Source organism: Bradysia coprophila (genome assembly GCF_014529535.1).
Source record: "Bradysia coprophila strain Holo2 chromosome IV unlocalized genomic scaffold, BU_Bcop_v1 contig_84, whole genome shotgun sequence".
NCBI lineage: Eukaryota > Metazoa > Arthropoda > Insecta > Diptera > Sciaridae > Bradysia > Bradysia coprophila.
The window spans coordinates 5,201,971-5,215,404 of NW_023503376.1; the positions used below are offsets into that span (position 1 = coordinate 5,201,971).

General features: G+C 36.9%; 2 protein-coding genes across 3 annotated transcripts; both read left to right on the forward strand.

The window, feature by feature from the left end:
* Positions 1-5,773: 5,773 nt before the first annotated feature.
* Positions 5,774-6,711, forward strand: LOC119072610. Its single transcript, XM_037177865.1, has 3 exons — positions 5,774-5,892; positions 5,967-6,046; positions 6,324-6,711. Exons 1-3 carry the CDS (start codon positions 5,817-5,819, stop codon positions 6,681-6,683), a joined length of 516 nt encoding a protein of 171 aa, XP_037033760.1. The 5' UTR covers positions 5,774-5,816; the 3' UTR covers positions 6,684-6,711.
* Positions 6,712-11,435: 4,724 nt separating this feature from the next.
* On the forward strand, positions 11,436-13,434 carry LOC119072588 (PCI domain-containing protein 2 homolog). 2 transcript variants are annotated; one of them, XM_037177841.1, is made up of 6 exons: positions 11,436-11,563; positions 11,802-12,060; positions 12,135-12,375; positions 12,440-12,715; positions 12,868-13,105; positions 13,173-13,434. In XM_037177841.1, the coding sequence occupies exons 1-6, from the start codon at positions 11,441-11,443 to the stop codon at positions 13,380-13,382; spliced, it is 1,347 nt and encodes a 448-aa protein (XP_037033736.1). In that variant the 5' UTR covers positions 11,436-11,440; the 3' UTR covers positions 13,383-13,434. The 2 variants fall into 2 exon arrangements, with proteins under 2 accessions (XP_037033736.1, XP_037033737.1); XM_037177842.1 differs by having other exon boundaries at positions 11,486-11,563; positions 11,822-12,060.

Here is a 13,434-nt window from a genome sequence, read left to right on the forward strand (position 1 = left end):
TGGGAAAACGTTTTCCTGTATTTTCTCAAATTTTCAAACATTTTCCTAGATATTTGATTTGATTAAAAAAATATTTTTTGGGAAAATTTGGAAAAATTTTGGAAAATTTGGGAAAATTTTGGAAAATTTGGGAAAATAGATTTTCTAATAATTTTTCGAATTTTTTCGATTTTTTTTTTAATTCGGGAAAATGTAGAAACGTTCACTTTTGTTGTGACTAATCGATGGACTCAAAATAAAGAAAGATATTCAATTAACTGGCTCAAACATTTTCAGCAGTGTATTTTCACCTTCTCTATAAATATTCCAATTTTTTTCATTTTTTTCTTTATTTTTAGAAAAAGAGAGAAAGAGGAGTAACATCTATTTCGGGCTTTTTTCTCGGTTGACGTCGAATGACATAATTTATTGTCATCCTTTTCGTGGTAATAAATTAAGCAATTGAGACAGCTTTTATAGTAGTTAGTAGGTACATTAAATTAGTATCCATCAGTGAAGTTCATACACCATTTTTTGTTTGCAGTGTGTGTGATGTTGTTCTGTCAACAACCTTGAAAATCTCGTCCAAACAAAACTGCTCGAATTTGAAATGGAGTAACTTAATAGCTTTTTAATGACTGAATTTTTCTTTTTATTGTAAAAAAACCCAACTTACAACGAAAAAAAACTTGTTTGAACCTGCTGCCTCAGAGAAAATTTATTTATTTTGATTTTTTCTTCGTTAATTTTTGAATTTATGATTTTCATAATTCATTTTTTTTACCATTCACAACATCTGGTAGCGATTATATAGGTATGTTGCATCGATAGTTCTCTTTTGCACACTTTTCATTTCGGTCAAAATACACACATGTTGTTGGCATATTATTATTATGTGTGTTCGATTCGATTATTCTACTATTTAGTGTCTGCATCTTTTTTAAAATGTGTTTATGCTTTTTTATTATGATATGGATATATAGCTACAAGTATACACGATTATAATATCGCGTATTCTCTTATAATGCGAGGACGATATATTTATGCGTGCGCATTAGATTAGATTCTGACTTTGACGATATATCAATTTAGATCTGTGAATGGTTTATTTTGGAACGCATATTAAATGGGATGGATTAGAATATTCATAGAGCTGATGGGCCGGTTTTAACAATAATATTTTCTGAAAGTAAACATTTTCGTCGACACCTATCTTCGGCTGTATGCATCAGAAAATATTCACGCCGTTAGTGTGCCTCCTATTCACTTCATAATTGCGCCAAAATATAAATATTTTCAGCTGACAGTTGGACAAAATAACTCTGACGTCATAATGTCAAAAACTAAGCGTTAAAATGACCCGCTATGCGGTATGTTTTAAATAAGAAAGTGAACTTCATATTTGACATTTGGGTCATAAATTTTCTGTCATATTTTGCAAGCATTTTGCAGTGGCCGATTTTTGAAGCATTTTTCACGAACTGTGTGCTCATCTTAACGTTATGTCAGCTTGACACAGGGCTTACTTTAGAGAATTTTAATTCTGAAAATTCCGAAAATTCTGAAAAAATTCCGAAAAAGTTCCGAAAAATTCTGAAATAATTTTTCGGAATTTTTCAGAATTTTTTCGGAATTTTTTTCGGAATTTTAGGAATTTTCAGAATTAAAATTCTCTAAAGTAAGCCCTGGCGTGACATCTTTAGAATAGTAAGTATAGGTAACTTTTACTGTGTTTTAACGTTTCTGATATGTAAAGCACCAAACTCGGTATACGCCAGAACTTCGAAGGTTTTTAAATCTACATTCACACTAACTAAAATAAGCAATATCCAAGCAACTACGTAATATGCTTTACTCAATACACCCCCGGAAAATGAGTTTTTACTTCATTACCGGGGGTATGTGGTTAAGCTACGTAATTGTTTGGAACACTTGGCAAAATACATCATGTTCAAGTCAGGGTTCTGAAAGACCAGGTTAAGACACTTCTGAGTTGGTCACGACAAATTTTGACAAATAGATTCATTTTGTCTAACACACTCATTACAGATTGTTTGAATATTGTCAGCTTGATAAAAACTTTTTTTTTCAAGTTGACATTTCATATAATCTGTAATGAGTGTGTTAGACAAAATGAATCTATTTGTCAAAATTTGTGTGTGCCTTCGTTCAGAACCTTTCAGAACCTTGGTTCAAGTAACTGCAAACGAACATAACCTAATATTTAAACAAAGTCATTGAGGTTATGACTCTCGTAAATTGTGGCAACCACTCGTCCATAGCAAATCATGTAGATAGGATGAATGATCAAGAAGGCAAAGAGAACGTACAATTGTTAAAAGTTTCCTATGTGCAGAATGAGCACCAGCTGAATATCACCAGCTGGTGTACAAACAAAAACACTTTGTATTGTAAACAATTCAAAGGCAACCTACACACAGTGCATTTCTACGCTAACGTCATCTATGCGCGCACATAACACATATGATTGAAGTAAACAAATTGTTCAGAAGGTGTTTTGATTATTTATCATACGGTAAGTGTGGGTTAGTAGATCAGCTGGTGATATTCAGCTGGTGCTTATTCTGCACATATCAATTGTCAATTGTAATCAATTGTAAGATCGAGAAACAATAAAGGAAAAGGTCAGCATCCCCAAATCGATTGTTTCATTGTATTGAGTAGAAGTTATGACAATGACGTTGTTTTCTTCAGCTGAAGTCAACTTCGTTTGTTTTTCTTTCGTGATGGCTGACGTTTGAAACAGCATTGAATATGCTCCAAACATCAAGTACATTGTTTGATAATACTATATGTGACTATTAAACCCAGGGTGCTGCGGGAATTGGTCCACTTCGGAAATTTTGTATCTTTTGTATCTGACTATAATATGCTTGTCTGTCTGAGTCATTGAAAAATCTGCTCACAAAATGAAACGTAAATATTTCCAGACAACGTTCCTTTGTGTGGTCCCCTTACTTAAAATGGCTGTTAGCTAAAAATTTCGAATTTACAACACAATACTGAAATGGAAATTTCAAATTTTCAATCAAAATTATTTCCATCGCAACATTTTTTGATTGCATCGCTGCTGGTTACGTCTCAATTCAACATTTCTAAATTTCCAAATCGTTTGCGACCATAACGTATCCAGTCGAGACTACCACTTTATCACATAAACTCTATACAAACAAATTCATTCAAAATCAATCTAGTTACACATCAAATATCGCATTATACACGCGCACAAAGTATGCGCGTATGTTTTCATTGTAGTGTATTCGTGGACAGTTTTGTGGGCATTTTTATGATTTGCTGTTCATGCCCACAAATTTCAAAATTGAATACGAGCTAAAGTATTTACCGTAGTACAACCGAACTGGGGAAGATCGATAGAGCTCAAGAGTCTTCCCCGATCTTCCCCATAATAACATTCATAATTATTGGTTTTGATTGCGAACGAACTCAGTAAAAGGTATCGTTCCCGTGATATATATCACGGGAACGACTATGTTTAGATAGTGCAAATATGTATAAAACCAGTTAACAACCATTAATCGATGTATATCAACGCACTTCAAGCAAAAGTGGTACTCTAAATAGGGTACTGAAACTTGACAGTGCTCAATACAAAATTTTACACTGTAAAAAGAGTGGGGATGAAATTTCATACAAAAAGTACTCTATTTGGCAGCTGTCATTAATATCCCTTTTGCTTGAAGTGCGTTGGGTATATCTATGTTTCGAAAGGTGGAAACACCCTAGTCCTTCTATGTAAATACATGTTATTTAAGGCAAATAAGAAAAAGTTTTTATTTCTATATTTATGGAAAATTATTTAGATCAATTAATTGATTCGATAACTATTCGGCCGTCTGCGAAAGGTCCAAGACATTGAACAGAGGCACGACCAACATTCATCATCGGTGTAAATGTACGCATATAATATCCCTTGCAATTGTAAATTAATTCAATCTGTCTCAGATAATTAAGAGTACTCGGAAATACTATTTATTTTAATGGCTTATATCTAGCTGAAATGTCTGCGTAAACATTTCTGTAGCCATAACAGAAATTAACAATAAATTTTAACGTTTCGTTCGAGGTTTCTTTTCGTTAAATCAAAACAAATTGCAAGAAATCGAAATTAAAAAAAAAAAATAATCAAGAACTGTCGGTCGTCCCTATCCGGCGATTATCCTCGTTTCATTGATCTTGTTTTTTTTTTAATGTCAATATATGGATGAGGCATCGAAGCAGAAGGTTTTTTTCGGTTCATTTTATCATTCAAACGATGGATGAAAAAACACACAATCATCAAATTAATAATTTTCATCTCTCAAATGGTTCACATGATACATCATCGCTTTGTGTTTATCCATCTGGTTCAGTTCAGAGTTCTAGAGACTAACAAGTTCACAATAACGTTTCTTCATGATGTTATGATTTCGTCATGGTTTAATCCACGTCGACCGATGTACATATGACATATGACATAGTATCGTAGCTATCTCATCTGTTACCGATAATGACTGCAGAAATAAACGACAAGCTCTGACTAATAAGGTCTAATAATAGCAAAAAGATTTTTTTTATAAAAATGAAGTAAAAGATTTGGAATCAATCTACTGAAAATACTTCGATCAAATGAAGTAATAGATCAAATAATAAAACTGTTGATATGCTTACAGTTTCTGAAAGGTTTATAGAATGAACACAGCTGCGGCGCAAATTCGATTCTCGTTGTTGCATATAAATTGTAACAATCTAAGCACTGTCGTTATACCGATTTCGCAATAAATAATTTCGTGCGAGTGTATTTTCTAAACACAAGTTGTTTGCCTTTCCTAGATTGATTTTATTAGAAAATTATCTGGGAGGTGCGGGAAAATCTTAAAATACGCTGTTTTTTCTTGCTTTTAGAAAAATCAGGTTTGTCGATCAGTACCTTTTGCCGACAATGTAAGCGTGTTTTGCTTGTTTTGCCTGATTTTCACCAATGAAAGTAGAAAACATGTATGGTCGATCACTGAATTCGTGTTAAACGCACTCACATTTTATGTCAAAATAATATGAAAATGAGTGCGTTTAAGTACGAAAATCAAATTTTTATGTCCTCCGGTCGGACAATATACCATACATGTTTTACACTTTCATTGTTTTTCACCAGTTCTTCCAGCATATCTCTGTATGTTTTGACTCAAACATTATGTGCGATATTTCAAATGAAAGATATTAACGAGACAAAACAAAATATTTCATTCTTAAGAACATCGAGTTTGTACATTCAACATTAGCTATTGGCGAAGAAAGCAAGATAAACTGTATATTTTCCAACTTTTCCTATTTTTCCACATCTCCCACTACAGTTTTTAGTGAAGTGATAAATGAAAAAAAAATCCGACGTTACTTCTATCTACTTATCTAACCTTGGAAGTACCTACCTTCAGCACTGTTCCTATTAATAACACTACTGAATTAATAAAGCGTCAAATTTGGAGGCTGTAGCGATAAGAGCTACCGATTGTATTGCAGGCTTTAACTCATCCAACCAGAAGAAGTCATTTTACAAGAGACACTGTGATTTCATCAACCTCAGAATATTTTCTGTGTTAATGCTGGGAACAGTGCTATCACATTTTTTGCTGCTTCGAGTGTAAAAACGTGACATGTTTGACACGAACACTTGCAACTAGTTTTTTTCTATCGAAAAGAAGAAGCGCAATTTGATTTGTTTATAGGGTTTTATAAAAAATAATGTTAATCGATCAGCGGCTACATTAGTTGTAAGAAACTGGCCGGATTATCTTCGCCCTGAAGTAAGACTTAAAGCAATCATGAAAAAATCATTCTATTTTCTTGCTGGGCTCTGCGCATTCATCGGCATTCTGCATACTTGCTTCACCAAAGAAGGTAATACTTAAAGAAAGCATTGGGGTCACTTACAATTTTTACGATCCGAATATTTTAACATCCGTAAATTACAGCTTATCAGACCAAAGCAGTGAATCTTCACAATCAGTATCGTCGAAAGCATCATGCACCAGCTCTACGGATGGACAATGAGGTAGCAACCGTTTGTATTAGTTAAATGGAGAAAGACGGGACATGTTACACAAGCGAATTATAAGAAGAATGAAATTTCGTTGTAATAGCTTCGTTTCAACTTGAATTGAATGTTTTGTTCACTGCACGAAATCGAAGTCCGGAGTCGAGACGGAATGAAATTTCATTTTTTTTGGAAGTCGCTAACTCAAAATGTTCAGTTTTTGCATTTAACTCTTCAAAATATTCTAATTGGAATATCAAACAGAAGCTTTGTGGTGGATTTGTACCGGTTTTAGCTCAACTCGTTGGCAGTGAAATGTGCTGACTACTATGCAAGGAAGGAAGCAATAGACTTCTCTTGTCCTTACAAAGGCGATGTCGGAGAAAATCTGGCTAGTGTAGATGGTGGTAACTGTAATAGCAACCAACTTGCAGTGAGGGCGAGTAAGGGTTGGTACAGCGGAGTTAAATTCTTCAACGACAACTACGCCAGACATTATCACGAAATTTTGAGCTTTATCCAAATGGTTTGGAAAGATACGCAGAAATGCGGCTTCGGCTATGCTCGAACGATTATTGTGTTTTTGTTGGTTTGTACAGTCCAAAGGGAAACTATGTTGATGGAATTGAAGAAAATGTTCTTGAGCCTTAGATAAACTGGGAAAGACCAATAAAGCAACCAAAACCAGACAAATTTCATTTGACTGTATGAAAAAGAAACACTCACGGCGGCTTGGCACCCTGTGCAATCCAATAAAAACGTTACGAAAGACAAGGTTCTGAAAGAACCAGGTTAAGACCAAAGTTCTGAAAGAACAGGTTAAGACAACCACGAAGGCGGGTGACACCAAAATGTTATGAACAGATAGTGTGAGAAATCAACTTAAAGAAAATATTTCTCTCGAAAATTCAGAATTTTGTTGTTGTTAAGTTTCATTCTACATATAAACTTCGCAGCCGTTGACTGTGTGTCACCGCCTTATGTATCAACTCAGAGTTGTCTTAACCTGTGCTTTCAAAATCTTGGTTAAGACACCCACGAAGGCGCCAAGGCTGTATACTTTGGGGAGGTCACGCAGATGCAGATACGCGGGTTACACACCACGTTTCATACAAAAAATTCACCACGCCATACAAATTCAATTTTGGTGAATATATTTGTATGGAAAAGGTGTATTCCCGCGTATCTAATAAAATGGCGATCTGCGTGACCTCCCCAAAGTATACAGCCTTGCGAAGGCGCAAGGTTCTGAAAGAACCCGAAGGTGGGTGACACCGAAATCGATAAACGCACTCAGTACAGATTGTGTGTGAAACCAATTTGAAGAAAATGTTTTTTAGGAAAATTCGGAATCATACAGCATAGGTACCATTCGACTGCAGACAATATAAATGGTTTCTAGGACTTCTATTTCTGGATTTTCCGTTTTCAAGTGTAAAAAGGCTGCATGGCAAGGTGTACTTCACATAATATCAGGATTAGACTAATTGTCGATACTAGGCTCGACGCGTATGTACTTCGATTGTCACAGTGTTTTGGCATTGGACTAGAGATGAGCGGGCCGCCCGAAATACATCGGCCCGACCCGACCCGACCCGGCCCGATCGGGTTCCGGTCCGGGTTTTGAAATTTCATTCGGGCCGGGTCGGGTCGGGCTTTGAAAACAAAAATTCGGGCCGGCCCGACTTAGAAATACAAATTTAAAGTAAGCCAATAAAAGCCTATAAAGCATGAAACACTAACTTATTTTATTATTTTACTTCGCGTATACAGTGAACGACATCTCAAATGTCTCACTGTCAAATTTTTCTGAGAATTTTATTGTGTCATTGCAAATTCACAATGACATTCTCTGAAAAAAATTACAGTGAGACATTTGAGATGTCGTTCACTGTAAGATTATTGCAAAGCTTTTATGCGTAGAAAATGATTTTTCATTAAATTTCTTATAGTAAAAAAAGTCGGGTCACGTCGGGCCGATGATTTTTTCGGGTCGGGTCGGGTCGGGCCGCGAAGAGAAAAGTCTCGGGACGGGTCGGGCTCGGGTTCAAAAAATTGGATCGGGCCGGGTCGGGTCGGGTATTGAAAAAACGTCGGCCCGCTCATCTCTACATTGGACGCCCCACTTTCGGAATAAATTACGCTTACGGAAGAAGGAAATAAAATCCAGTGATTTTCTTGAATTGTTTGAAGGCTGAATGAGTGTGATTTGCTTGTGAATTTGCTAGATTGAGTGATGCATGAATGTTAGTACACGTTTAGTCCGTTCGTAGTATTTGTGTTTTTGAGATTTGGGACTTGCAAAAGATGCGTCCTTGTTAAAAGCATCCAAACCCATTGCTCTCATTGTGATATTACTAGCAATGCCACTAGAACGACATTAATATATTTCTATCTCTGTTACTGTTACCCGCTTCATCGAGGCTGTTTAGTAATAGTTATTTGCATCACTTGGATTGAAACCACGAAATTACAATATACGTGTGAATTCGTATACCGAGAGACTTCTTCTCGACGAAACATACATACTTATGCAAAAATTATTCTCGTGGTATACGAATTCACACCTATACTGTGATTGAGTGGTTTCAATCCTGTGATGCACAAAATTTTACACTTGCCACACCATGAAATACACAAACAACAAAAACAAACACAAAGCATTTCTATCGCATTTGTACACATCGTTCAAGGTTGAACTTAAATGTAGAGAAGAAGAAGAATAATAAGAACGCCTTCGTTTTCATTTAAAATCAAATTTCTCTCTTTGGCGAATAACGTAAATAACCACAGGAAATGCCACTATTCAGTAAAACATTGCTCACATCCCTAGACCTGTTTATAAGGTCTGCTGAGAGAGAACTGAAAAAGTGTGGTTTCCGATAACTTTTGGCGCGTGATATTCAGTCGGGAAACAGCGACTTTTTATAATTTATTTTGACAAAAAGGCTTATTTTACCGGTATCCGAGTCAAATTTCCCGGTATCTAAAGTCGTAAACTTGATTTTTCGCCACATATTTTCCCAGGTTCTTTTCGATTTCCCGGTATCTAAAGAATTTTTCTGAAAACTTCCCGGTATCCAGGATACCGCGGATAGCGTGAATTTCCACACGCGGATGTGCCTTTGTTATTGTTTAGTAAATGAAAGTTCTAAACTGTTCTAAAAAAACTTACAGCCTCGTGACAGTCTCTTGACAGTCTTTTTGAATATTTGAAAATAATGAGAAGAAAGTCGCACAAAATTATTAAAATGATTTTTAAAAATATTTTAATTAAAGGCGGGGTAAATTGATATGATCGATTACTAAGATTTTTAGCGTATTGTGATTTGAAAACGAGTATAGATCTAAATAACAAGCTTTCGGTCGATTTGCATAACATTCACAATGTTTTTTTCGGTGTATTGAGCTTGCGCGCGCACGTTTATACTTCGAACTAGAGCTTATACGTGTGCATTGGAACTGTTTACAAATAAAACGAGCCATCAGAACAGTCGGAGCTTTTGCTGCGACTGAGCCCCGTACAAACCCGTATATCTATTGCGTACGTGACCCTAGTGCGTCTATCACCCTACTTTGACCGTAAGCCTATTGCGCCGGTTAATGTAGTTAAAGTAAAATTATTATGTAATGTGTACATCTTATAAATTGCGCATAGCGCAATTACGAAGCCCCGTACGTACGACGTTCCTTTCAAATGAAACAAAAATTTCAAATCGCCCTAAAAATTTTATTTTTTTTGAAGGGCCTAGTATCGGCCTCAGTCCGAGGACCCAAATTTAAAATTTTTTTCAACTACATTCTATTCGGCCTTTGATTACCTTCCAAATGAAACAAAAATTACGAAAAACGGATGAAATTTACTCGAGTTATATGTGAAATACACATAGGGCCCTAGTAGCGGCCTTAGGCCAAGGACCCAAATTTAATTTTTTTTCAACAACATTCTATTCGGCCTTCGATTACCTTCCAAATCAAACAAAAATTACGAAAAACGAATGAAACTTACTCGAGTTCTATGTAAAATACACATAGGGCCCTTGTAGCATTTCACTTCTAAGGCCCTAACTCACGGTCCACTCACCCGATTTTAAAAAACTTTCTTTTCCTGGATTGGTATTGACAATACCTATCATTTGCCGTGTCATTTACATTTCCATCGTTTATTTTGCCATAAATATCACCAAAAGACCTTAAATCACTTAGGTGGCCCTAACTCACGAAGGGCCGACCCGAATATCTTCGAACTTAGCCTCACTATTTCGACTATCTTTCAAGGAAAAAAATTCAGGGAAATTTTTGAAATCGGATTTGATTTACTCAAGATATCGACGTGACAGACGGACAGACGGACAGACGGACAGACGGACAGACAAAATTTTTATTGCAGATTCGTCATCTATGAACATAGGCAAACACTTTGCCCTTACCGTCTGCTTCGAATTCCATCAATTACACACGGCATCGTAATCATATAAGCCCCTTTGTACTTCGTACGGGGCTAAAAACCTAACAAACGCACCATAAACAGTTCAAATGGGCGGTATGTAAGACTATACTGGATTTCAAATCTGTATACACTCAGAATCGATCATTTTATTTTGCTTCCACTTTATCATAAAAGAAATTCTGTAAACGCAGAATTGTTCTATTTTGTATAAAGAATGTAAATAAATTATAAAAATATTGTCTGTTTCCCGACTAATTGACGAGTCTTGTGATTTTGTTGATCCGAGGCGATACCGAGCTGCACAATCACATCTTGATATATAAATTACTAATTTCATTCTTCGGTGCCGAAAGTCAGCGAGTTTTGGAGTTTTTCTCGTGCAAACTGTATAAATCATTAAATGTTCTATAGGCATCAACGAAATAAAATGTCAAATTTCATCCACGGAGCCATAGACGCAACGTTTATGAGAATATTTTGTCAACAATATTTTTTTGGTTATGGATCCGTGGATGAAATTTGACATTTCGTAGATGCACTCGGCGAATTCGATACCATTCGATAGGTAATCATCCCTGCCACATGATGAATATTGAAGATTCCGAAAATCTGATACTCTCCCATACGATGCTATGCGAAAAACTAAAAAGACAAACCTATACTGTCTGTCTTGGACGACTGATCGTAGGCACTTGAATTCTTTACAAATTGTATGTATGTGGCCTCCGAGCGATATTTTCGAGTCAGTCCGGCCCTGCTAACACCAAACAATATAACGTGAGGGAATCCACATTCTTCGCAAATAAAGAAAGGCAAACGTTTCAGCGGAGTGGTCGACGACAAATATTTATTTTCAAAAAGACCGCCAACAAATTTCGAATCTTTCTGTACTAAAGGTACTAAATCGACTAAATGGGATTGATGTGTGGTGTGTGTGCTGTGTGTGTAGTGTGAAAAGTGTGATGACTACCATCACAACCGGCAATCAGCACAAATGTCAGTCATTTCTACATGTTGATGAAGAGAATCCAATAATAAACAAAAGTTTTTGCTTTGGAAATATTAATTCAATTCAATTGAAACAGGTAAGCTTACTCTCAGACTATGATAAAACTGTGATCGCATCACTCGTTTACTGTCAGACATCCTGCTTCTTACTTAGTAAGTAATATGCAGGATGTCTGCAGTTAGGTTGTTAAAAACCTCTTTCTCTCTGTGTGTCTCTGTGCCCTACTTGATGAAACTAGGCCGAATTTTGCCAAGTTCACAGAAGACCTACACCGGTCAGCTGTTCCAGTAAATATCCCGAACAACAATTAACAACATTTTCCCTACACTTCAAGCGCCTCCAACAAAATAATGTACGAGAGTTTGGGCACATACTTAAACTGCGTCCAACGTGCCTGGTCTGCCCAAGATGGTAGTCTTGTTGCGTCGTTCGTGTCACTCAAAGACAAACATGTGGCGAATCGAAGCTTGCAAATTGAAATGCCTGAAAATATGGTCGCGCGAATGGTGGATGCACCAATCGATGAGATTGTCATTGCTCATTTGAAGGTGCTGTACTACTTAACATGCGAACGTAAGGAATTGTTGTTTTGTTTCAATCTTGAATCAATCTCGAAAATTGATCTTTGTCTGTCCGACCAATTTCAGCCAAAAACTACATGGCCGCCTACAAAAGCCAGACAATGTGTGCCAAGGCAGTTGTTGAAATTCTAAAACAATTGAAGGAGGAGAATTGGTGTCTGCCCATTATGTATGTGATATGTTTGGACTTGAGGTTATTGGCACAGCGTTGCGAAGGTGTTGGTAATACCTCGAAGCCTGGTGAGATATTAGAAAGTGCTGCAGAATGTTTGATGGCATGCTTTCGGGTGTGCGCCGTGGACAACAGGTGACCTAGCTTCAGTTCTTCGCAATAATGATTGTGACCAGCAAAATCTCCATTTTCTCTGCAGATCATCCGACGAGGATACCAAACGGTTGGGTATGCTGAATCTGGTGAATCAGTTGCTGAAAATTTATTTTCGAATAAACAAATTGAATCTGTGCAAACCGCTGATCCGGGCCATTGACAGTTCAGCGTACAAGGATCAGTTTCCGCTGTCGCAGCAAATCACCTACAAATACTTTGTTGGACGAAAGGCTATGTTCGATTCGGATTACAGAAGTGCGGACGAATTCCTGAGCTTTGCCTTCCAGAATTGCCACCGGAAATTTCCGAAAAACAAAAGGTAAGCTCTTGGGACGTTGACGACAAGAGATGGAAGTACTGAGTACTCTCGTTTCCGCTAGTAACAGTCCGAACCAGAAAGGTTCTACCAGAAATGCTAGTTTCACCTCACTAAGCGCAGGCCATTCCTAATGCTGACCTGTTCAATTTCAGATTGATTCTGATTTACTTGGTGCCCGTTAAAATGCTGCTGGGCTACATGCCGAGAAAAGAAGTTCTCGAGAGGTATGACGTACTACAATTCCATGAATTGGCCAGTGCAATTAAGGATGGGAATGTTCGACGATTCGATGAAGTGATTCAACGCCACGAAACGTTTTTCATCGAGCACGGCATTTATTTGATAGTCGAAAAACTGAAGACCATCGGCTATCGTAATCTATTCAAAAAGGTATGGCCGACCCACATATCCACATATGACCCAACCAACGTTTAAACCAATTTCCTTTGTGATTCAGGTTTATCTGCTCACACAAACCCATCAATTGGACCTGCAACATTTCCTCTGCGCCTTGGAGTATGTTGGCGAAACGGATATTTCGATGGACGAGACGCATTGCATTGTAGCCAATCTGATTCATGAAGGGAAAATCAAAGGTTACATATCACATCAACACAACAAGTTGGTTGTGTCCAAACAAAATCCGTTTCCTCCACTGATGTCGTGATGTGTCGTTTTTGTTGGCATTTGAAAGATTAAATAAAATGGTAAGTGAACTG